This window comes from Haliotis rufescens, unplaced genomic scaffold (genome assembly GCF_023055435.1).
Source record: "Haliotis rufescens isolate VD_foot unplaced genomic scaffold, xgHalRufe1.0.p SCAF_20, whole genome shotgun sequence".
NCBI classification, from domain to species: Eukaryota; Metazoa; Mollusca; class Gastropoda; order Lepetellida; family Haliotidae; genus Haliotis; species Haliotis rufescens.
Window position 1 is genome coordinate 8,492,784 of NW_025963891.1, and position 25,859 is coordinate 8,518,642.

The 25,859-nt window shown below is 37.9% G+C and overlaps 1 protein-coding gene across 1 annotated transcript; it reads left to right on the top strand.

Moving 5' to 3' along the window:
• Nucleotides 1-965: 965 nt before the first annotated feature.
• LOC124130909 (transmembrane 9 superfamily member 3-like) lies at nt 966-25,644 on the top strand. The gene is made up of 15 exons (XM_046493969.2): nt 966-1,182; nt 7,089-7,284; nt 7,819-7,941; nt 10,435-10,595; nt 11,127-11,204; nt 11,724-11,855; nt 18,151-18,317; nt 18,547-18,641; nt 18,865-18,995; nt 19,478-19,617; nt 20,093-20,161; nt 20,743-20,889; nt 21,740-21,823; nt 22,334-22,410; nt 22,958-25,644. Exons 1-15 carry the CDS (start codon nt 1,102-1,104, stop codon nt 23,023-23,025), a joined length of 1,749 nt encoding a protein of 582 aa, XP_046349925.1. The 5' UTR covers nt 966-1,101; the 3' UTR covers nt 23,026-25,644.
• Nucleotides 25,645-25,859: the final 215 nt, after the last annotated feature.

The window sequence follows — 25,859 nt, forward strand, 5'->3', positions numbered from 1 at the left end:
AAGACGTTAAAAGATGGTACTTGTTGTTACCCTGTCTGGCGCTCGGCATTAAGGGGCTAAAACAAGGACTGGTCAGCTCGGAGTCAGTATACTGTGTCTGAGTGGGGTATTCATGTTCAACTGCGGCATGGTATCTCAGTGGGCTGGCACTATAAATCGGCTCAGTCCGGACTAGTACAAGCAGCCACACAAACACACACACGTACATGCACGTCGCTATATAAGTGCGATAATCTTGGACGCGACGTTAAACCCAATTTCACCTCACCTCACCTCACAACAGATCATTGAACAGTTCGAAAGGTTTTATAGAGATGAGTGAACTAATCACGGCGGGGGACACCAGCAATGGGCTTCACACATTGTACCCATTCGAGGAGTCGAACCTGGGTCTTGGGTGTGACGATCGAACGCTTTAGCCACTAGGCTACCCCACTGCCGCTCGTACAATGAAACTCAATCGACCTTGTTACCGACCGAGGCTTACCATCCGATCCGTCTCAGACCCTTACCGGGTAATTACGACCAGCCTAAGTTATTACATAAGGACCGAATCTATCCTATAGATACCTACGGGGCAAATTAAAAGTAAGCCGGCCCAGGGCGCACCAAGACAGCTAAATCTGATAATTTGGTAACAGCACATATACACTTGAAATCAAACTTGCGAAAAAAGTGTTCATTCACATGGGTAAAATAAATAACATTTTAAAAATACTTTTCATGGTTACACACACTTATCTACGAGCTCATATATAGATCTGTGAAAGAAATATGACACGTTGTCATTGCAGTCTATCTATGCAGTGCCTACGGGAAAGCTGTAGGGCTTGCTTTGTAAAGACCTACCATCTTATCTTTTGACGGTGGGATATCGTGGGCCTCTTTAATTTGTTTGAGTGACGTGCCAAGACATGCCTTATTCATGTTTGTTTACTGTTGAAGGAGAAGAGTGAGCTCCCCTGAACAGTGCCACCAAGCGGAGTCTACGTGGCCTATGGAGGCGGCCATATTTGTCAACTTGGATCGGTTGTTTTAGCTAAGAAAATCTGTATATATCGCGATTGTCTTGTGTCATCTGCTCCCCAAAATATTTTCAGCATGTTGCTTAAACCTTTCCAAATCGCCATACTAGTGTTAGTTGTAATATATCAAGCTGGATGCGACGAACACGACCATACAGTAAGTAATGCTAATCGGTTGCCGGTGATATACGTTTGTGTGATATGTGGCATTTTATGCAGAATTGCGTCGTTCAGATGAGTTCAGCAGATGTTTTATTACTCGATTTGTAGTGCAAATAAAGACCTGGTATGACTTTGATCATCGAGTAAGCTGACAAATGATTAGTTTTATGTGGACAAATGCTGTTGTATTTTTGTGTTGTCAACAGACGATCCTGACATCCGCCGAATGGGAAACGTCATCGGAAGAAAATATGTGTTTATGAAGAATCCCAATGTTGTCATAACTGTTGCGTTGTTTTGTCATTTAGCCATTTGATGACATGCTCTTCATGTTGTATTAGTATCTAGTCTGAGGGAAATTCAATGACTTTGCGGCAACACCAAGACTTGTGCTGTCGTGGACATTTTGTTGCTATGATAAGGCCATGATTAAACTAGGCCTACATCCTGCTAAACAAAACTCCTGTCATGTTAACACTGGTTTTAATAACATCACCTTGCATGGATAAATTCTATGCACTGCATGCTATGTTTTAAAACATAACCATATACAGTTTAAATGTCAGATGTAACCTACTTATCACTAGTTATCAGTTGGGAATAGGTTAGACTTAGTGGTTTCAGCTTCAGTGAACACATTTTCCAACGATCAGGGATAGGGGTGCATTTCAAAAAGCATATATTTATATATCTAGCTGTGTACTTATTTTCTTTTTAATTATTTACTGGTTTGGTCACAGGACACCTTCATGCATAATTCTTAAAATATTAAATTCTACCGAGAATGGGGAAAAAATATAGATCTAGGCATTTGCCTGAATGAATATGTTTACTGGTGTAAAAGGTATACTTCAGTAGAATGTTTTGTTTGTAAGGTTATCATTATTTTTGTGAGAAGTACATAATTGTTAACATATTTGTGTGACCTATTTCTACTGTCAAATATCATTGAATTAGAGACTCGTGAACATCCGGAGTAGAATAGGTCTTGAGCACCCACTGCCGTAAAACATGACTATGCTTATCGTAAGAAGCAACTAACATGATCAGGTGGTCAGTATCGCTGACTTGGTTGATCCATGTCATTGTTTCCAGTTGCGTGGATCGATGCTCATGTCAATCACTGGATTGTCTGGTCCAGGCTCAAATCTTTTTGCAGACCACTGTCTTATTAAGCTGGAATATTGCTTAGTGCGGTATTGATCAACAAAGAAAGAAACGAACATTGAATAACAGGGAATTGCAAGCCCAGTGGTCTAAGGTGTTTCTGTGCAGATTTGAGTCTCTAAGCAGTGTTAGACCCATTGTTGTTTGGTTGCCTCTCAGATTTACCCAGATCATGATCATTGGTTTATCAGCACTATACCCCAGTGGTATTGCAGCTTTAGAAATTGGCACTAGTCCTATAGTCCTTGCCAAACTGCCCAAAAGTTAAGGTATCATAAGGACTAGTAGAAATTTGCCATTTTTTAGCGTTTTGCTATATGCTATCAGTATAAGGACTAGTTGACTAAAACAGTTAGTTTCCATCCCTGTATTGGTATTCCTCAATGGACCGACAGCAATCAAAATGAACTGTTCGATTTGTTTTGTTTTGACATTTTTAGAAGTTGATAAGTAACAGTACAGACAAGATATTTTATGGATGACAACTTCTTAATTCTATTATGATGCTATGTTTCAGTATACATGTATATGCAGGACTCAGATCTATGGTAGGACACTGATCCGTGGTGGATTCTCATGTCTATGGTACACATTGGAGATTTCTCAGATCCAAGACAGATTCCACAAATGAGACAGATATTGGCACATACTCAGATATATCATATCATATTAATAACTGACAATTTCTATAGCATTAAATGTCACAGAGATTCATATTATAGTGGAAGACTCTTGATCAATGTTGATCAATTATTTCCCCTTTGCAACAGCATCGTCGGTGCAGGGATAGCATCTCCGTACTTTTCTTAAAACCATTCCTCGAAGTTTCATTTTAGAAATAAGTTTCGCACCATCCTCTCATTTTCAGGTGTTAATAAAATCCTGATTATTTTCCCTGATTATTTTCACACTTCCCCACTGTTGGAATCAGAGCATTACACGAGAAGCTTCTTGGGTTTTTAGAAGTTGATAAGTAACAGTACAGACAAGATATTTTATGGATGACAACTTCTTTATTCTATTATGATGCTATGTTTCAGTATAAAATCCTTGACAACGGTATAAGGGTCTAATCGGGTCTATATGTAGGACTCAGATCTATGGCAGGACTGTAATCCATGGCATATTCTCAGATCCGTGGCAGATTCTCATTGTTATATGACGTCATGTTTGCATGAATGGACAATCAGTTCAATTGTTATATGCCGCCACGTTTGAGGTGATGCCACAACTCCTTGCCTGTGATGACGTAATGTAATTTCAACATCTATTACCGATAGGCACAGCAATCAGTCATAAACGATGGGGCCGGACACCATAGAAAATAGAGGGAAAGAAACCAATATCAAAAGACACTAAAGCCGAATCATTTTCAAATAAATTTTTAAAAATCCAAGAAGCTTCTCGTGTAATGCTCTGATTCCAACAGTGGGCAAGTGTGAAAATAATCATGATTTTATTAACACCTGAAAATGAGAGGATGGTGCGAACCTGAAAATGAGAGGATGGTGCGAAACTTATTTCTACAATGAAACTTCGGGGAATGTTTTTAAGAAAAGTATGGAGATGCTATCCCTGCACCGACGATGCTGTTGCAAAGGGGAAATGATAGAAATAATCCAGAGAAATTATAACATTGATCAAGAGTCTTCCACTATAATATGAATCTCTGTGACATTTAACGCTATAGAAATTGTCAATTATTAATATGAATTGATATGATATATCTGAGTATGTGCCAATATCTGTCTCATTGTGGAATCTGTCTTGGATCTGAGAAATCTCCAATGTGTACCATAGACATGAGAATCCACCACGGATCAGTGTCCTACCATAGATCTGAGTCCTGCATATACATGTATACTGAAACATCGCATCATAACAGAATAAGGATGTTGTCATCCATTAAATGTATTGTCTATACAGTAGTCAAATTACCCATCCTGGCAGCAATATGTCCACCGGTGATCTTTGTCATGCTTTTATATGCCTCCCAATTTATGCAGAAGCTTTTCAGAATGTAACTAAGTGAATATCGCAATGGGTTGAAACACAGTAATTACATCCAACAGCTTTAACATACGCAGTCATTTTATTTAATAGTTGTGATATATGCATTAGTTTCACTTCAATAGCATGTTTATCATTTTTGTTGTGTATTTGATACACTATGATTTGATTTTTCTGCATATTTCAGTTTTTTTAATGTATATTTTTACGCAAATACACAATTTATCTCAAACTCTGTAAAGGGGGGGGGGGGGGGGGCACGGTTGGTCCAGTTGGCCCAGTCGTCTAAGGCGCTGCGATTGGCTGTGCAGAGCTGCGTTCCTTGGGCATGCCAGAAAATCTATGATTGTGGGTTCGAATCCCGGTTCGCCCCGATCTGGTTTCTAGATTTGTCAGCACCATACCCGTGTTTGTCTGAGACCTTATTAGCATGACTGATATAACTGGAATAATGTTAAAAGCGGTGTTAAACCCAACTCACTCACTGATGTAAAATGTGTAGTCTGTGCCAAAATCTTTGTCTACTATTAGCCCCAACATCATTTTCAGAAGCTCTAATGTGATTTTTTTGTGATATGGGTTGTAGTAGGCTAAGTTTACTAGACCAAACAAGGGCAGGGGTGACCAAGCCCTCCTATTTGCTGTGTGTGGTTGCATTCCTTGGGCATGCCGGAAACCTATGATTGTGGACTACCGTATTCGACGTAATAAGCGCCCCGCTCTAATAAGCGCCCACGGCGATATTTGCTAATATATTGGCTAGTAAACAATCCCAATCAGCACCCCTTCCGATTGATCAATGTACACAGGACGTATTTATTCGTGTGTAATACGCACTCGTGTGTTAATTATGGGCAATTAAATTCTTGAAAAATATATCTTTCGTATGTAAACACTTCAGGCTGTTGGCATAAACAACGAAATTTACAATCTTTCAACTCAAAATAATATTCTAATAAGCGCCCCCTATTTCTAATTTTGAGATCGCCCTGGGCGCTTATTACGTTGAATACGGTACTTCTCTTTGTCAGATTATGTTTCTAGGTTTGTGAGCACCATACCAATGATCGTGTGTTTCATGAAAGTGCATAAAATCACGTGAGCACCTTGATTAGAAACTTGAAAAGATTTGGAAAATATCTGTTGACAAAGAGTTGTCGGTGCACATGCTGTGCAAATCCTACAATCGACCGAACTCTGCATGACAGTTTACGAACCAGATTTCGATTTCGGTGTGAGATTTTGATTGGACTAAGCATAGACTCGTTAGTCCGGCCAAAATCTAACTCCATAATACCAGCCTAGTTCGGCAAGGGTGGAAGCTGGACTTTTATAGCCAGTTAACTCTCTTGCCTTTGGAAGATGTGCTAAAAGCGTCATAAAACCATACTCACTCCCTCACTAAGAAACGACTAACGGGATCAGGTGGTCAGACTCGCTGATTTGGTTGATGCATGCCATCGATCCCAACTGCATGGATCGATGCTCATGATATTAATCACTGCATTGTCTGGTCCAGACTGGATTATTTACAGACTGCCGTCATATTGCTGAGTGCAGCCTTAAACAACAAACCAATCCTCTCACATTAAGCTGAAACACCTGATATAACAGGAATACTGCTTAAAGGCGTAACACCCAACACGCTCAGTTGACCAAACAGAATATTATTGTTTGCAGAAACATTCTGCCCACACAAAATGCACAAGTCATTGACTGTCATTTTCTAAACATAAGTTTATCAAGTAAATTGCTTAAAAACATCTGTTTCAATTGGAATTCAAAAACAGAAGCAGTGTTTTTTGTCGTCGTAGGAGACAAGAACAAAGTGGATACACATTTCCTAAACAATTATGTTTTTGTACATCCATAAAATAACAAACATCAACAAAACATTACATCAGAGGAAACCAGTATTGTTTCTTCTTGTTGAGGAAATCCATGATTCTTTACCCAGTCATGACATGCCGAGGTTAAGCTTCAAGATGTTGTGATTTTGGGTGTAGCATTTGATTAACCACCAATGCACATGCTACACTGAACTTGTCAATAGGCTGAAAGCAATACCTGAACATGGTTAAAAGTCAATAGTTGACATTAATAAGACCCTAAACGTCTCTCATCAATATTTCACCATTGGATTGATGTCAGAAAGTATTCATTGTTTTTGTATGAGACTATCTGTATTTATAGCTACCTGCCTTTACTCCTTAAGAACTTACAGTAGAAATCTGCCGAACTTAAGAAGAGGGGGATGTAAGCCTCGACACTGATATTATTGCTGTACTATTTCAGTGGTATTCTTACACAATACATGTACTACTATTCTAACACAATATAGTTCCAGTGCCCTGACAAGTGGTTCGGTGAAGATGAGGCGAAATGGGGTTTCATGTCGCCTTCAACATTGTGTGTCTATCTGTACTAATCTGGACAAATGCCATTTTTTTAGTGCTGGCCCACTGAGATGCCATGCAAGAGGTTTAAAAATGGATACGCTATTCTGACACTGTATACTGACTTCAAGCCGATCACTAATTTATTTACTCCTTAATGCCAAGCACCAGGCAGGGTAAAAACAAATACCGTCTTTTAATGTCTTTTGGTATGACATGGATGGGGAACCAATGTCCTTCCACTCTCTGGGCAGATGCTCTATCCACTGGACCACCATTAGTGTAAATGTACATGCTGTGTCCTGAACTGTTTCTTCCTTATTTTCAGTATAATGAGGCTGATGAGGTTGTGTTGTGGATGAACACTGTGGGCCCCTATCACAATCGCCAGGAGACATACGAGTACTACTCTCTCCCATTTTGCCGCGGACCCAAGGAGAGCATTAGTCATTACCATGAAACCCTTGGTGAGGCATTGCTTGGAGTTGAGCTGGAGTTCAGTGGGGTTGACATCGACTTCATGGGTAAGTGTTGTGGCTCGTATTGTCTTTTCTTTTGTGTTCTTGTAATTTCTTTTTCTGACTATGCTTGTCGTAAGAGGCGACTAACAGGATCGGGTGGTCAGTATCCTGACCTAGTTGATGGATTTCATCGTATCCCATTTGCTTAGATCGATGCTCATGACGTCAACCACTGGATTGTCTGGCCCAGACTCGATTATTTACAGACTGTTGTCATATAGCTGGAAAATTGTTGAGTGCGGCGTTAAACAACAAACAAACATTTTCAGAAAATCTGTTGTTTGTAATGAGCCTTTTTCCATCTACCCGCGTGCGACAATGCTTACTAGATTTATGTAAAAGTTCTCTGCTTGCAATTTGTACATGCAAATGACTTTTTCCCTGTGATGATTTTCATTTTTTGAACCCTGATTTCTGAATCTCTGTGATTTGCATCAAGTTACTCTGAACAGGGAAATCCTGGATATAAGAAAATAAAATCCTATTTCCATGGTTATGACATAATGAATAAAGTGATGAATATCTTTCGGACGACAGCTGATGTGACCAAAACCCAATACTGCTCAGTGGACTTGTCTGAGGAGAAATATCAAGCCTTCAGCTATGCTGTGAAGAACCATTACTGGTACCAGATGTACATTGACGATCTCCCTATCTGGGGTAAGAACTGTTAAAATTAAGACTTCTATATTTGATATATTCATTAAAATATTTTGCAACATCACAGTTTTCATTTCTACCACAATGCAGCAAATGCTGGTGACATATGGTGACATAAATGTGACATATGGCACTGATAGAAATACTGTTGACAATAACTTAATCATACCTTTCAGCATTAATTCACCTTGCACAATAAATATGGTAACCTTCCTATGAATCTGTATCATGAAGTTTTATCTTGCACACACTGCATTCTCCATCCGGCATCAGTAATATCGACTTGAGTGTATGATTTGTATCAATATGCAGGATTTCAGATTGCTTCATTTTCTAGGACATCAACTATATTCATCATAAAAAAAGTGTCATGGTTATTTTTCAAATTTATTAGAGTTAAAAGAATGTTAGAAAATAATTGATAAAATCATGAAATGTGTCCTAATGTCATTTGTCTCCTGATATGAAGGGGTAATATATGCAGTAAATATGTGGCTCCTCCAGCTGTTAGTTTGTATTCACTTTACTGACAGGACACCTACTTTGGATTAGTTGATCATTGTTGTTGTTTTATGCAGACTTCACTTGTTGTATAATCAACAGTTCCCCTAGATCCTGTTCGGTGGATTAATAATGAATTGGGTCAATACGCTTGAATTGTAGGCCATACCACTGAAATGAAACAGCAGCCCTGTCATGATGTAGCATTATTTGAACCCTGATTTCTGAACATCAGTGATCTCAAATTATTTCTTTCTGAGCAGGAGCTTGTGGTCATATTATGTTAAATAAGATAAAAACTGGATGCTTTCATGACTGGCATGGCATCTGTGATCTATAGTTTGGCTTAGAAATTCTGTCTTATTTTCAGCTGTTGTGTACTTCTTCTTTGGGGAAGAAATTGGCACAAGCCAGATAGCCTGAGTCAGTTTATCTGAGGCCATAATAAGTTTATTGCTAGATTATCATCCACCTTTTTCCTGAACGTGGGGAGCTGGTAAAGTTGAAGACTGGACACCTTGGTCATGTTGGTATGAGCAACAGATGACTGAAATAACAAGGGGCGGTCGGGTAGCCTAGTGTTTAAAGCATTTGCTCGTCGTGCCAATGACTCAGGTTCGATTCCCGACATGGGTACAATGTGTGAAGAACATTTCTGGTGTCCCCCGCCATGATATTGCTGGAATATTGCTAAAACCAAACTCACTCACTCACTGAAATAAAGATAATAAAGCATTGCTTTCATCAGTTGCAGGTGGATGTATATGTGTCAAACGTGTTTTTGTTTTCCTTGCCCAAACTTGTACTCATGTGCTTGTGAATTTATCCTCACTTGAGGTTAACTTGTCAAGTTCCCCACAAGCAAACTTGTTGAAAATTTCCAGTCTTAGACTCTGGCAAAGGACAGGCATCCCAGTTTTTAATGGTTTGCACACCCTCTCGTATTTTCAAAGTAGCGAGTATCATCTTGACAGCAACAGCAAGCAGGCGAGTCAGTTGTAGACCAGTTTGCGGCATGTCAAAAACACGAAATGACTGTTTCTCAGGTGATGCCGTTACAGTGCTCTGAACATTTTACTCAGGCAAATTTAATTCATATTCAGTTTTTTTGTCTTGAGTCGGGCGAGGATGATAATTGAGCAACTAATTTTTTGTTATGGCCCTAATGTTAATCGCTAATCTTGCTACTGTCCATGCAAGACCCCTGTAGGGAAGCTGGGTTAGAATTTGGGCTTAAGAGAACAAATGAATAGTTTGGTTAGATGCAATGACTTGATTGATTGCATGTCATTGTACCCTGACCGTGTGGATCATTGCTCACAAAAACAATCAATCAGAATGGATTGTCCTGTGATGACTTGATTATTTATAGGCTCCTGGAATATTTCTGAGTGCGGTGTTAAACCATGCAATAGGCACACAGCAGTCTTTCCATTGACTGGGTATTGAACCATAAAATATGTCTTGATGGCCCCTGTTCCAATGTGAAATGCTTATCTTATCCTGTAAATCGCTGTAAACATGAAATCACTCTTTAAAAAGGGGCATGTCAATTTTCTGTTGCTTTCTATAGGAAATCCCTGTTCTGAAAATAGCACACAATGTCAGCCAATTATAAAATGCATGATAGACACTGCGATAGTGATGTTTTGATGATAGTGATGTTTTGATGACATTGTTGCTACCTCAACATACATCAATAACTTCATGTAAGCTCTTGAGATTTTCCGAATGCTTACTTGACAATATATTAAAATGGTTGGTCAGAAGACCTTATCTGTGATTGGGTAACAAGATCACATCTTTAGTTATTGTGCGACAAATCACTGTCAGTATGGCTGTACGAAAACGGGTGTCGTACAGTTTTAGATCCATTATTAGCAATCATGAGATCGGTACATTTTAGCCAGGACTGGCATTCTCGTTTGCTACAGGCCCACGTGAACTTGCAGATAAGAATGCCACAATCTAACATTATGATTCCGTCCACAGGCATTGTTGGTGAGATCGAAGAGAACACAGATGGTCTGTATATCTGGACACACAAGAAGTTTGACATTGGCTACAACACTAAACAAATAGTTGATGTTAATCTGACGAGTGAAGCTAAGGTTAAACTTGCCCCCAACAAAAAGATTCCATTCACATATGAGGTAAGGAGTTGTTTACAAAAATATACGTCTGGTTTTAAAAGTTTGACAATAAAAGTTTACGATAAACACTGTGCCAGTGAGATATTCTGGTTTTTAAACTTTCATCTGTGTAATTATGCAATTCAGCTTTTTAGTCTACAGACATTTATGTCTAACCAGTTCTACCAGATAGAGGAAAGTAATGTTAAACTCATACATGCACCTACAAGGATTATTTATTTGTAACATGTTTTTAGACCCATGAACATGATGAAAATCCAGGGTAGAATAGGTCTTCAGCAACCCATGCTTGCAACTAAGCATGTCGTAAGAGGCGACTAACATGATCAGGTGATCAGGCTTGCTGACTTGGTTGATGCATGTCATCGTATCCCAATTGCGTGGATTGATGATCATATCAATCACTGGATTGTCTGGTCCAGACTTGATTATTTACAGATCGCTGTGATATAGCTGGAATATTGCTGAGTGCGGCGTTAAACAACTAACAAAACAAAACAAAATGTAACAAGTTTTTATGTATTGATTTAGGTGAAATGGCATACATCAAAGGTGAAGTTTGAGGACAGATTTGACAAGTACCTTGACCCCAACTTCTTCCAACACAGGGTAAGTTGTATCTGTCATCTCTTCACTATAGTCATTCTTGCCAGGTCAAGAAGATTCATTAAAAACAATGTTCAATAATAAGTTTAATTGCATGTTCCTATTGTTATGTGGTTAAGTATTTAAAAATAACTTTTACAATCAGAAGAACTTTATGATTTTATATTCTAGAATTTTGTCCCCGTGTGTGGAAAGGAACTTGATGAAGAGAATCTTTCTAAGCTGATTTATGACTTATTGATGATTATGCTATCTGCCACTGGTTTTGTCTGGCATGGTTTCAATTACTCCAGGCCTCCAGTACACATTTCAATATTGCCTCCTAGTGCTCCCTTTGCCTCGAAGTGGTGTCATTACCATAGTGGTTAAAGCATTGGCTTGTCAACATGATGACCCAACTCTCCCCAATTTCCCACAAGCTGACCATGCTCAGCACTTTCTTGGTGGCCACTGTGATATGTCATGACCACTGCCAACAGAGTTGTGATCCAAGCTTACACTGCATGTGTGTGTGTATTTCAGATCCACTGGTTCAGCATCTTCAACTCCTTCATGATGGTTATCTTCTTGGTGGGTCTGGTCAGCATGATCCTGATGAGGACGCTGCGCAAGGACTACGCTCGATACAGCAAGGAGGAGGACCTGGATGATATGGTATGTAGGGCTTGGACGAATCCAAATTTACTACCCGGGTACTGTGCCACCGATTACACGACCCTACCCGGGTACCCGCTGTAGGTCTCAGGGGATAGGTACAAAATGTCCGATTGGGAATAGTTTGACTGTAGCCCTTGACAAAATGTATTAAGATACATGTATAAAAACCGATCAGGTCATGCATACACTGAAGTTGACTGAAGTTTTATCTTAATTCAAACATATAAACGTTTGGGTGCATTGTCAGAAAGAAATGACATCATCAGTGACGTGTGGTGTAACGATATGGTTCAAGATCATTTTTGTCATTAAACAATATATCACGTGACCAACCACGGGTCCGGGTAGTTCTGTGGGTACCCGGGTCCTTCTCAGTACCCACCCGACCTGAGTTCTCGAGTTACCCGTCCCAGCCCTAATGGTATGTGCAAGGAAAACATGCCAATAATTGCCTACAGCCCGTGATTTAGGCTCAGGCATATGGTGCTGTGAATATGAAGATTCTATTTTCCAGTTATTACTGTGATACAGCAGTAATCAATGGTTTTACAGGGTTAGAACCGCACTCAATTGCTTTGCTAGCCCGGGTAAAGATAAAACGTCCTTGTAATGTTAAAGCAATTGGGAAATTTGTACAAGCCCTGGGCTAGCGGGTTAATCATTTTAATGTTAAGTTCTTACCCTGGTTTTAGTTTGAATGGTCTAGTTGTCCTTGGAGCTGCAATTTGCTGTGAAGAGTTATGTCCCTTATGCTTCCTAGAAACCTATGATTGTTGTTTCAAATTCTGGTTCGCCCAGATTGCTTTTAGGTTTGTTAGCACTTTACCCATGCTCATTGTAATGTCTGAGGCATGTATTGCTTCAGGCTTTCCTCCCATGTAGCTGACACTCTGTGACCTGCTGTGCAAAGTGTAGTTAAACAAACTCACTCACGCTAGTTGAATGTTTCTTATAATTTCTGATTCCACATTATGTTGGTGGATGACTAGTGGTTTGACTGCATTGATAGTCCTGGTGTTTTGATCACACTATCAGTGCTGCCCCCTGTTCTTGCATTGGTTTTTATCAGGACATTCTGCACTTTTAATCCTTGTTATGATGTAATACATTTGAACCCTGATTTCTGACTGTCAGTGACTTCAAATCTTAAATGCTGAACAGGGATATATAGATACTTTATATGGCGTTATAGGATTGATTCCTTGTTAAGGTGAATAAATTCCATTCAGATGTTGGAGGAAATATGGAATTGTTTTGATAAACATGATAAATGATTACGCAAATAACAGGTTCAGAATAAGTAGGGAATGAATTCGAATTGCCCTCCATATTTTGAGTTCTCACATTGTTTTATTGTTCCATGATGTTATGATGAAACAATTTTTATTTCCTCTTTAGATGGTAAAGTGATTTTTCAGATTGTGTTTTATTTCAAAATAATGTTGAATGTTTGTTTCAAAGTTCTGTACATTAACCTTTTTTTGTCATGGACTTCAAAACGGGGCTTGTAAATGTTGTAGCATTTGAAAAGCTGTGAACATGGTCAATATTGTGCCTGAAGATATCTAGTTGGATTTACAATAATACACATCTGTCATGTGACAACAGGTACCGTACAAGTTGGTTTCACCACAGTGGTGAATGTCTGCAGTGTAACATGTTGTGATATTTAACTGAAGTCATCTGTACATGCTGTTTATATGTAGAAAAGTGCAACTTGCGCATCAAATTAGGAGACAAACCCACTGTGTTTTCAATGTAAAGCTAGGTTACGTGGGCATTTAACCATGCTAAAATGAATTTGGAACTGAACATGCAGCATGATGCTTCAAATTTCTATATAATTAACCATAGCTCCACTTTGAAAACACTGTATTGTTATTATTATTATTATTATTATATGCCTACTAGGGCTGCAACGAATACACTATGAGGCGAATACGATTCATATCACGAATATAGGGTAACGAATACGAATATTAATTCACAATTACAATAACAAGTTTATGTAGTATTTATTATATTCAGTGAAACAATAACATCATGATTTATTTGACATGGTTTGTTAATTATTAATAAATTAAACATTTATATACTGCACTTATCCAGCTACTGGTATCTGTTCAAATCACAGTTTTTGTCCACTAGTCCTTATAATGACAACATATAACAAAACCCTTAAAATGGGCCAATTTCTAGTAGTCCGTAGGATACCTTTACTATTGGGCAGTTTGGTAAGGACTACAGGACTAGTGCCAATTTCTGACGCTGCAAATGCGACAATGGCCAGTTAAAACAATACTATCAAATTAAATATTATTAGATTGTTGTCATTGAAAGAAATCTATGCATATAATATGTTGTTATGGATATATTTAGGTACCGGGTATGTAAATATACATGATAGCATATTCATAAATATTTTATTCTAGTGGCCATGAATAACGAATTCAATTCATGAATGGTTACGGTTCGATTCACCGAAAAAGTGAGTGAATTGTGACAGCCCTAATGCCTACTGACTCTAAAAGAAGTACTCTTCTAAAATATTTGTTTCCTTGGTGATGTGGCTGTCAAATTGGCTGTTTCAATCAGAGTGTTTCAATCAGAGTGTTTATTGTCATTTGAAACTTGATTGACCAATTAAAATCGAATATTTTCCAAATTCATGGTAGAGTCCTTGTTTCACAACCCAAAGTCTTGTCTCTGTTATGATGTAATACATTTGAACCCTGATTTCTGACTGTCAGTGACTTCAAACCTTACCTTGCTGAACAGGGCTGGATCATCAAGTTCTTATTTATACCTCAACATTCAACATATGATGTGATGGCAAATAGATATTATAAGGGAACAGCTAGCTGATTTGACAGTGTAGTTTTCTGGGTTAACACAGATCAGGATGTATGGGGATTCATTCTCTTGAAATATTTAATAATGGAAACTTTGATGTTAGTTCCAACATGTTGAAGAGAATTTTGTTCGCTACTGAAAGCTAGAAAGTAGAACTGCTGCAACTTATCCATCAGTACCGAGAGGGGACAGGTTGGGCGTGGCATTTCGCACAGCTGTTTGTTAGCATGAAATCCTGTTGTTCATTAGAAATTCTTTTTGTAAAACTAGAGAGATAATTTCACCAAAAAAAAATGTAGTTATTGAGGTATTTCTGGATGAAAAGAGAAAGAGGTAAATTCACCTTGGTTGGGATACTTCCACAAATTACCACCAAAACTCGAGCCCTGTTGTGATGTAATACATTTGAACCCTGATTTCTGACTGTCAGTGACTTCAAACCTTACTTGCTGAACAGGGCTTCACCATCTAGTTCTTATTTCTAACTCAACATTCAAAAGACCATGTGATGTTGAATAGATGTTAAGAGAGAAAATAATTCCTGTTGGAGGCATCTGGGTTGAAAAAGATCAAGATATGTTGGGATTAATTCTGTTAAAATATTGAATATTTAATTTTTTTGCATTTGTTTCAACTTTTGGAAGTTGGTTCCCGTCTACTGAAAGCTAGAATTTACAATACTGCCGTTTGTACATGAGTACTGAGAAGGGGCAGGTCAGGGCAGGTGTGGCACTTCACACCAAATGTGGTTCATAAAATATTTGATAATTGTACACTGGAGTTAATTTCATCAAATTAACAGAAATTATTAAAGTAATTCTGGAGGAAAGTAGAAAGAAGTAAATTCTGCCTGATTGCGATAGGTCCACAACTATTAATCCAATTCCTGTTATGATGTAATACATTTGAACCCTGATTTCTGACTGTCAGTGACTTCAAACCTTACTTTGCTGAACAGGTTGGATCATTTTCTTATATCTAACTCAACTGTCAACAGACCATGTGGTGTCGAATAGATGTTATGAGAAATTAATTTGTGTAGGAGGCATCCTGGTTGAAAAAGATAGAGATGTATTGGGATACATTCTGTTAAAATTTTGAATATTTAGAATTTTTATGTTTGTTCCCAACTACTGACAGCTAGAATTTACAATACTGCTGTTTGTCCATCAGTACTGAGATGGGACAGGTCTGGTGTGGCTTTTAACACCACTGTTAGCGCTCATAAAATGTGAAAACCAAATGTATTTCATAAAATATTTGATAATTGTAAACTGAAGTTATTTTCATCAAATTAACAGAAATTATTAAAGTAATTCTGGAGGAAAGTAGAAAGAAGGAAATTCTGCCTGATTGCGATAGGTCCACAACAATAAGTCCAATTCCTGTTATGATGTAATACATTTGAACCCTGATTTCTGACTGTCAGTGACTTCAAACCTTACCTTGCTGAACAGGGCTGGATCATCAAGTTCTTATTTATACCTCAACATTCAACATATGATGTGATGGCAAATACATATTATAAGGGAACAGCTAGCTGATTTGACAGTGTAGTTTTCTGGGTTAACACAGATCAGGATGTATGGGGATTCATTCTCTTGAAAAATTTAATAATGGAAACTTTGATGTTAGTTTCAACATGTTGAAGAGAATTTTGTTCGCAACTGAAAACTAGAAAGTAGAACTGCTGCAACTTATCCATCAGTACCGAGAGGGGACAGGTTGGGCGTGGCATTTCGCACAGCTGTTTGTTAGCATGAAATCCTGTTGTTCATTAGAAATTCTTTTTGTAAAACTAGAGAGATAATTTCACAAAATAAAAATGTAGTTATTGAGGTATTTCTGGATGAAAAGAGAAAGAGGTAAATTCACCTTGGTTGGGATACTTCCACAAATTACCACCAAAACTCGAGTCCTGTTGTGATGTAATACATTTGAACCCTGATTTCTGACTGTCAGTGACTTCAAACCTTACTTGCTGAACAGGGCTTCATCATCTAGTTCTTATTTCTAACTCAACATTCAAAAGACCATGTGATGTTGAATAGATGTTAAGAGAGAAAATAATTCCTGTTGGAGGCATCCGGGTTGAAAAAGATCAAGATATGTTGGGATTAATTCTGTTAAAATATTGAATATTTAATTTTTTTGCATTTGTTTCAACTTTTGGAAGTTGGTTCCTGTCTACTGAAAGCTAGAATTTACAATACTGCCGTTTGTACATGAGTACTGAGATGGGTCAGGTCAGGTGTGGCACTTCACACCAAATGTGGTTCATAAAATATTTCATAATTGTAAACTGAAGTTATTTTCATCAAATTTACAGAAATTATTAAAGTAATTCTGGAGGAAAGTAGAAAGAAGTAAATTCTGCTTGATTGCGATGGTTCCACAACTAAAAGTCCAATTCCTGTTATGATGTAATACATTTGAACCCTGATTTCTGACTGTCAGTGACTTCAAACCTTACTTTGCTGAACAGGGCTGGATCATTTTCCTATTTCTAACTCAACTGTCAACAGACCATGTGGTGTCGAATAGATGTTAAGAGAGAAAATAATTTGTGTAGGAGGCATCTGGGTTGAAAAAGATAGAGATATATTGGGATACATTCTGTTAAAATTTTGAATATTTAGAATTTTTACGTTTGTTCCCATCAACTGACAGCTAGAATTTACAATACTGCTGCTTGTCCGTCAGTACTGAGATGGGACAGGTCTGGTGTGGCTTTTAACACTTCTGTTCGCACTCATAAAATGTGAAAACTAAATGTATTTCATAAAATATTTGATAATTGTAAACTGAAGTTATTTTCATCAAATTAACAGAAATTATTAAAGTAATTCTGCAGAAAAGTAGAAATAAATAAATTCTGCTTGATTGTGATGGTTCCACAACTATAAGTCAATTCCCTGTTATGATGTAATACATTTGAACCCTGATTTCTGACTGTCGGTGACTTCAAACCTTACCTTGCTGAACAGGGTCATCTAGTCCAGTTGTTGTTATTCACTAAACCTTTGACATAACGTCCGTCAGTATGGAGAGAGGGGAAGCTGGTCTTGGAATTCCATACCACTGTGTGTTAGCTCTAAGACAAATAATGTGAAATCTGAACTTGGCTCAGAATTAATTTATGATAAAAAGATAACTATTTCAGCAAATGGTTTGTACTCTCTTCTAATTGTCAAATTAATTTTACAACGAAAAGTCAAATCCCTGTTGTGATGTAATACATTTGAACCCTGATTTCTGACTGTCAGTGACTTCAAACCTTACTTTGCTGAACAGGGCTGGTTAGATTCTAGGGTAGATAAACCATTTCATAATCAGGATATTTATGGTTATCATGCTGAAAAGCTGATTGATGTGGTGTTCTCTACTTTTCTGTTTCTGAGGAAGTGCAGATGTGTCAAGTCTTGACTGTTGTTTGCAGGAGAAGGACCTTGGTGATGAGTATGGCTGGAAGCAGGTTCATGGTGATGTATTCCGACCGGCGTCACACCCCATGATGTTCTCCGCCCTCATTGGTACTGGCTATCACATCGGCATGGTCTCCATCTGTGTCATCACTTTCGCCATCATTGGCGAACTCTACACAGAGTAAGTGCTTGCAATCAATTACATGTATTAAAGAAACCCCCACCAACATTAGCATTAAATGTACAAATATTTAGTTGTCTGAACAATAACAGTCCGGAATAACAGGGTTTCGTTTTACAAGACATTCTGAAGTTAAACATGTCTATGGGACCTTCGGTCACACAGTTGTTTAAAATTGAGTGGGTACTGATGTAAGGTACATACCTCACTGACCAACGGGTTGTTTCAGGAGGGGGTCCCTGCTCAGCACTGCCATCTTTGTGTATGCTGCCACAGCCCCTGTCAATGGCTACTGTGGAGGGGGCCTCTATGCCAGGATGGGAGGTGAGTACCCCATGCAAAGAATTCTTACATTTTGTTTCCATGTGGTAAAGGATTTTCGATTTTCTAAGCAGTTTCCTGAATAATGATTGATCATAAGATGTAAAGTACAAAAATAATTACTTGTTGAAAGGGTGCTTTTCAATTCCTTCTACGATATGACTAAGTTACTGATACAAATAGTAAAGTAGCAGTGTTATATAGTGTATATTGACTTGTGTACCAGGTAAAGTGTGGATCAAGCAGATGCTAATGAGTGCCTTCCTGCTTCCCTCTCTTGTGTGTGGGACGGCATTCTTCATCAACTTCATCGCTATCTACTATCACGCCTCCAGAGCCATCCCCTTTGGCACCATGGTAAGTAAGACAAACCTTCACTCATTGTTAGCACTTGCATCCAAATAGGTGGCAGTTTGTTGCATAGTCGAGTAAACTAAGATCAGAAATGTCACTGATTAGCATTAAAACAAGTTTGCCATTTTCAAATGTATGCAAAATATTAATTTGAACCCCACAACAAGATACATGTGTGTTGTTTCATACGATTTAAGCTCTTAGGTTGAATATCGTCAGTCTATTTATTTCAAACTTGTAGATAACTCAATATATTTCGAGTATTCCCAAAAATGTAACATGCTTTGAGAGTTCGCTTAATATGAATACTGATAGATGTGTTTGTGGAGAGGACATGTAAGTTTTACTGTTACCTGATTAAATTTGTAATCAAGCTTAAGTGATCTCGCACAAGTAATGGGATAAGGACTTGTTAAATGAGTTCTTTTCGATAGTTCTATAAGTTAACTTCCTGGTGTTTGTGGTGATGTTGTATGTATTTCTAGGTTGCTGTGAGCTGCATCTGCATCTTTGTGATACTCCCCCTGACCCTGGTGGGGACCGTGCTGGGCAGGAACCTCGCTGGCCAACCCAACTACCCTTGCCGCATCAATGCGGTGCCCAGGCCCATACCAGAGAAAAAATGGTGGGTTTGTTGCTGCTGCCAATTTACCTCAACTAGGAGTGTGGTTTTAAAAAAAATGAAAAGTGGAATTCATATGATATTGTGTTCTTGTCTGTCTGTTAAAATGAAAGACTTTATACATCTTGTGGACAAGTGTAGGTACTGTTTAAATTGCTCTGGTGTTTGGGCCAGTTGTCTTGTAAAAAGTCTATGGTATCAATGAGTAAAGTATTGTTTGTGTGTTGATACAGGTTCATAACATATTGAGATTGGATTTGGTCTACTCTGTAATTAAAGTTGTCATGTTGCTATTCAAGCAATTGATTGTTACTAGTTATTCCTTTGTCTTTTCTTGTGGTTATGTCACTTTGAAAATATGGACTCAGGTCAGCCTCGTTTGATTTTTACCTGTAATTGAGACAAATTTAATGGAAAGGTAAGTACTTTGAAGATCATCTGGTATATGTATTTCTTTACACTCATGTTCTGTTGTCAGGTTCATGGAGCCCGGAGTGATCGTGGTACTTGGAGGGGTGCTGCCATTTGGCTCTATATTTATTGAAATGTGAGTCGTAACCCTTTTAGAAAATGTTCATCAGTAATTCAGAACAGTAAGCACGAATCATGGAATATCCATTCCTCTCTTGGATGTCATGCACACTTTGGATTTGATAGCCCACATGTGTTGAAGCCTCAACATCCCCACCCATCACATGTTACTTCATCATTTTGAGCAATATTCAAACCATTAAATTATACACACTCGGATAAATGTTTGGATGTGGATGTTTCATTATTTGGTCAATATTGATCAAAATGTTGGGGTATGTTTGACCTTGTATGGACCATGCTCTTAAATTCTCTCAATACATATTTGCCTCTGTTGACTTCATCACCTTTATGCAAAAAATATTTGGCTGTGTTTATTTTGAAATTGTTGGGTTTCATATTTACATGGGCTACAGCACAGTTGCTCTAATTTTTTTTATAAAACTCATATACATCACCCTTTCATGAAGAACCCTGATTTCTGACTGTCAGTGATATCAGTCTTATGGTCTGAGAGGGGTGATTTATGCAGAGATCAGCCTGTACTGTTGAGTCTAGGGTGGAGCTGGATTTTATATGTTCTGTTTTGCTCTTCAGGTATTTTATTTTCACCTCATTTTGGGCCTACAAGATATACTACGTGTATGGCTTCATGTTCCTTGTGTTCGTCATACTAGCCATCGTGACTGTGTGCGTCACCATCGTGTGTACTTACTTCTTGTTAAATGCGGAGGACTATCGATGGTGAGTTTCAAGCAATGAAAGATCCCCTGTGAATATGTAGGTTAGAATTGGTCTTGGAACAACCCATGCTTGTCATAAGCAGTAACTACTGGGATAGGGTGGTCAGGTGCGGTGACTTTGTTCATAGCATGTCATCTCTTCCCAATTGAGTAGTTTGATGCTCATGATCAATCACTGGATTGTTTGGTCAAGACAAGGTTATTTCCACACAATCGTCATATAGCTGAAATATTGCTTAGTACCTTGTCAAACAACAAATAAGCTACCAAGGACCTTATGATATAAGGGAGATAATCAGATTTTATGATTGAACTAGTTACCCACCTTGTGTTATTATGACTGTTTCACTTTAGCCATATATGGCTGTTTATCATGTCATTCTTTTCTGGTAAAACTTAAAATAAAGTTCATATGGATGTATAACTTCTTATATGGATGTATAAATTCAGTATTTAGCAGTGTGATTGAAAACTATTTGTTAGTTATCCCTGTTATGATGACTTATTTGAACCCTGATTTCTGATTCATCAGTGATTTCAACATAATTGCTGAACAGGGAGAAAGTTTTGTTTTCTACACAGGCATGCATGCATGCACTGATCACATTCCCGATATGTGTTCTTCAACTTTAGTGTCAATGTATTGACAGGGTGGTGGGTTCAATTTCCCACATGGGTACAATGTGTGAAGCCCATTTCTGGTGTCCCCTGCTGTGATATTGCTGGATTATTGCTAAAAGCGGCGTAAAACCATACCCACTCACAGAACGTATGTACTGCAGTTACAAACATACATGGTCCAGCTGATTCCAGTATGTGTAATGTAACAGAACAACTGTTTTGTATTTCAGGCAGTGGACCAGTTTCCTCGCTGCAGCTTCAACTTCAGGATACGTCTATCTCTACTCATTTTATTATTTCTTCTTCAAAACAAAGTAAGTATGGTGATACATAAAACATGTTTTTGCACCCAGGCATCATCTGGTGTGTCCGTATTTCGCTTGAAAACCATGAAAGATATTTCATCCAAACCTGGTACATATATTAACTAGTGGAAGACCTTTGCTATTGTGGGGGCTGGAAGATTTGTCATCTTTTGATGACTCTTGTTTCCTTTTGTGGAGATGCTCTTTAAAAATCAATATTGGAAAGGTCCTTGCATTAAGTTTGATTTCCGAGTTAGGGCAAAATAGGGAAATTTCGACATTAGGTAGCAAATGAATTAAAACAACAAAATACACACTAAGATTGATTAATGTTTAGGTAAAAAAATATTTCTTGTCCTTTTTAAGAAATAACATGATATACTTTGCATGATTTGATGAGCAAAACAACATTGTGCTAGAAGTGGACTTGGTGGGACTGTGGTTGATTGCACTAGGAGTAGGATGGTTTTAATGTTATTCCACTGATGAGTTTGTGATCTTGTTCTGTTTCTGTTGCAGAATGTATGGGCTGTTTCAAACAGCCTTCTACTTCGGGTACATGGCGTTGTTTAGTATTGCCCTTGGGATAATGTGTGGTAAGTGGAAATTTGTTGGGGTACAGGGAGCAATAATTGAGATGCTATAATTTGCTGTGCAGTTTCGTGCCAGAATCCAATAATGGGTTCAAATCTTGCTTTGTCCTTCCATACCTGTGCTTGTGTGGATTTCAACACACCATGACAAGTCCGTGACTTATGAATTTTTAATAATGCTGTCAACCCTATGTAGACAACTATGGAAAACTATGTAAATACCTGTATAACAGCTATGAAAGAAGACATAAGTCTGTAAAGCTGTAAAATTGTACCTGACATTACCTCATTTTCATGCACCACAAGTTCAAATGTTTGTACTGTATATGGACCAGTGGCCTTTGTACAAATAAAACACTTCTTAATCCTCACAATGCAATGGAGTAAACAGAAAGTCGTGAAACTAAACTCGTATTTGTCCACAAGTATAATGTATTAGAAATAAAGGAACACGCTGGTTATTCATTGTTTTCAAGCATCACACGTAGGAATGTCACAATTTGCAATGTAACAAAGGAATTGTAATTCAAGTCCTAATTATGATTTGCAGGAACCTTCGGCTATGTGGGAACCAGCCAGTTTGTGAGGAAAATATATTCTACAGTGAAAATAGACTAACACGACCTCGTAGTGTGTGTACCGTGGACAAACAACCGACACAGCTTGGCACCGGGGAGGGAGGTTTAGAAAGGCCTGTGGAGAGCCACGTACAGCATCTTTTAGTCAGTAGAGACAAGTCTGGATTTCACAAGCGGATGAGTGAGTGGACTGGAGAAACCACATGGGGCACAGATTCAGCTGATGGTTGTTGACACTTTATTGGAGGCTGGCTAGTGTCAACTGGCTGTTGACAAGGGCCTGGTTGATGCATGGGAGCCATTGTGAGGATTATCCCATCACTCCTGCCACATAATACAATAAATGCATGGATATGTAGACTGTTGGTGGGATGGTTGTAATATTGGGATGATTCATAGTTGTGTACTGGCTTTAGTTTTTGTTGGCTGTTACTTTTGGTTGGTTTTGACATAATTTCTATAATCTTGGCAGTAGTGTTTCACATAAAAACCACAGAAAAAAACCAAGACATGTATATAGATTTAAACTATCTACTTAGCAAGCTTGTAAAAATCATAAGAAAATTTATTTATTGAAACAAAGATATATTTAGGAATGAAACTTTGAAATCCTGTGATACAACATATCATGAAGATTCTCCAAGCTTTATGATGTGGAAGGTAAAGTTTTTGTGATAGCTGATCCAGTAAATGTGTGCTGAGATGGATACAAATGTTATTGTTTCTGTGTGACTATCAGGACAGACTTGAAAACAGTCATTGTCTCACTTAATGTATCTTAGATAAAGGGGAGAAGTCAGGATATGTAAGAGTAAAATGTTTGTTTTTTCTGTCCAATTTTTGGAAAATTACAGATTCTAGATTTCTTCAGTTCCCAAGGAACCATATGATGAAGTATGCAGTCTTCAAAACTGTATTGACTTTTTACCATCATTTTGATTCAGTTTCCTGGGGCACATGTGAGAATGTTTATTTTGAATTTAATTAAAAGCGATAGAAATTTGTGATAGGGGTAGTAGAAAAAGTTCTTGCTAACTGAACATTTAATGGTAGCAGAATATAGATACAGGTTGTTGTGAAAAATTAGTTTCTAAACCTGATCAATGTGATGAGGTCATCTAAGTGAATTCAGAGGTGAGAGAGAATGTTGACTATAAACTAGGTTTGTGTATCTTAGTGTGCACACACTATGAAAATAGGGGATGGAATTACAACGGTTCCTTTGGAAATGGAATAATTGTTTGTAATGTTTGATTGTTGAGGGCTAGTTCCAATGATTTTATGATTTTTAGTTGAAATGTTTTGTTGAAATATTTACCTATGCTAGCAGTGACAGTATGTTTTGCCGTCTTTTCAATTGTCTTGCTTGCATGACCTGCATGCGTTTGGTGCAAGGGTACAATGTATGGTATGAAACTTTGTTAGACTTGGACCAAGATCTGTTGTACTTGCCCTGCTTACAACATTCTTTTACAGTATGCTTTTTATGTGCTTACAAATTCTGTTCCCAAATTACCCAATGCTAAGACATTTCTTACACGATATTGTTCACGAAGCAACCTATTTTGTTTTCTCTCTCCCTCATCAAAGTGTACATAAGTACTGACTTCTAAATCAATCTATCCAGGCTTGGAAGTTTGTACACAGTATTGAAACATTCAGGCCTACTTGCACTGAGCTGTCTTAGTTTGCTGCCGCATCTTGTAGTTAAGTTGCAGAAGCTGAAGAGCTGAGATCAGTTTGTGATGTCAGTCCTTGTTCGTTTCATTTAATCATTGGATATTCTAATTGACACAACTCATTTGTTCTCCTGAAATGGTCCGATTAAAGTTGGTTTTATCAGCTCTGGTCAAATTGCTATTACCCACCCTTTTTGATTTTTTAGATATTCTTTATTAAGTTTTCTAACTTGTACAAACAATGCACATGATCTGTACATAATACTAGCTGGCGTGTATTTAATTCAGTGCCCATAACCCAACATTGCATCATGTATTTAATGTCCATCTCAGCTGAGGCCTATGTTCATAGAGTGAATGGGGTAAGTGGGAGGTATTATGTGTGGTTGAATGTCTGACCAATCCATTGGGATGAATCACCGTTGATAGCATCTGATTCATCCTGTACATAGCTGTCACAGTTGTTGACAGTTGATCACACTTTGTATGCTATTGTGAACCTGTGTAATCTTCATTACGGCATCATATTTTATATGGCCTTTGGTCATATCGTGGGTGTTGATACTGTTTGTTCTGACAACAGCATGGTATTTCCTCAACAGCTCAGTTGTGTATTACGGAAATTGACATGAAATTGACGTTTCTCATTTCATATCTCTTTCCACGTGTTGCTGATGTAGAGATGTAATAATTTGGTAGATGATCAGCTGTACATATATCCTATTTTTTAAGTGGTTCTTAACGTTTGGATTATTATTCAACCATGTTTATAGTGTACAATAATATCTGAAGGGTTGAAAACTAATTTGGTGACTGTTGCAATGTGCAACATATTTTTTTGGACCATGGTGTAGTCTCATCTCGACATGCTATGTACAGACATGCTACACACTGAAAGTTGCATCAGTACTCATGGGTTCTACTGATATCTGCTATGTAAGTGTTCAGCTACATTGCAGAAAATAAAATGTAAGATATGATGAATTGTTGTTTTTTGTAATCCTAATTTACAAGAAAGGTGAACATATGTACTACTCCACTTTTGATAGCTATATTATTTATCTTTAAATAATACACGAAACTTGATTCTCATATGTCAAGTGTATATTTAAATAGATATATCTGATTGTCCCTATCAAAGTTGAGTAGTATAGTTGTACAGGATGCTTGTGGAGTGAAGTATATTATAGAATGC

What these genes read in the sequence shown, in the direction of transcription:
- LOC124130909 (XM_046493969.2), top strand. Translation starts at nt 1,102, where the DNA reads ATGTTGCTTAAACCTTTCCAAATCGCCATACTAGTGTTAGTTGTAATA. An exon ending in GGCTCTATATTTATTGAAAT is followed by an intron (nt 20,162 to 20,742) that starts GTGAGTCGTAAC and finishes TTTGCTCTTCAG; the next exon opens with GTATTTTATTTTCACCTCAT. An exon ending in TATTTCTTCTTCAAAACAAA is followed by an intron (nt 21,824 to 22,333) that starts GTAAGTATGGTG and finishes TTTCTGTTGCAG; the next exon opens with AATGTATGGGCTGTTTCAAA.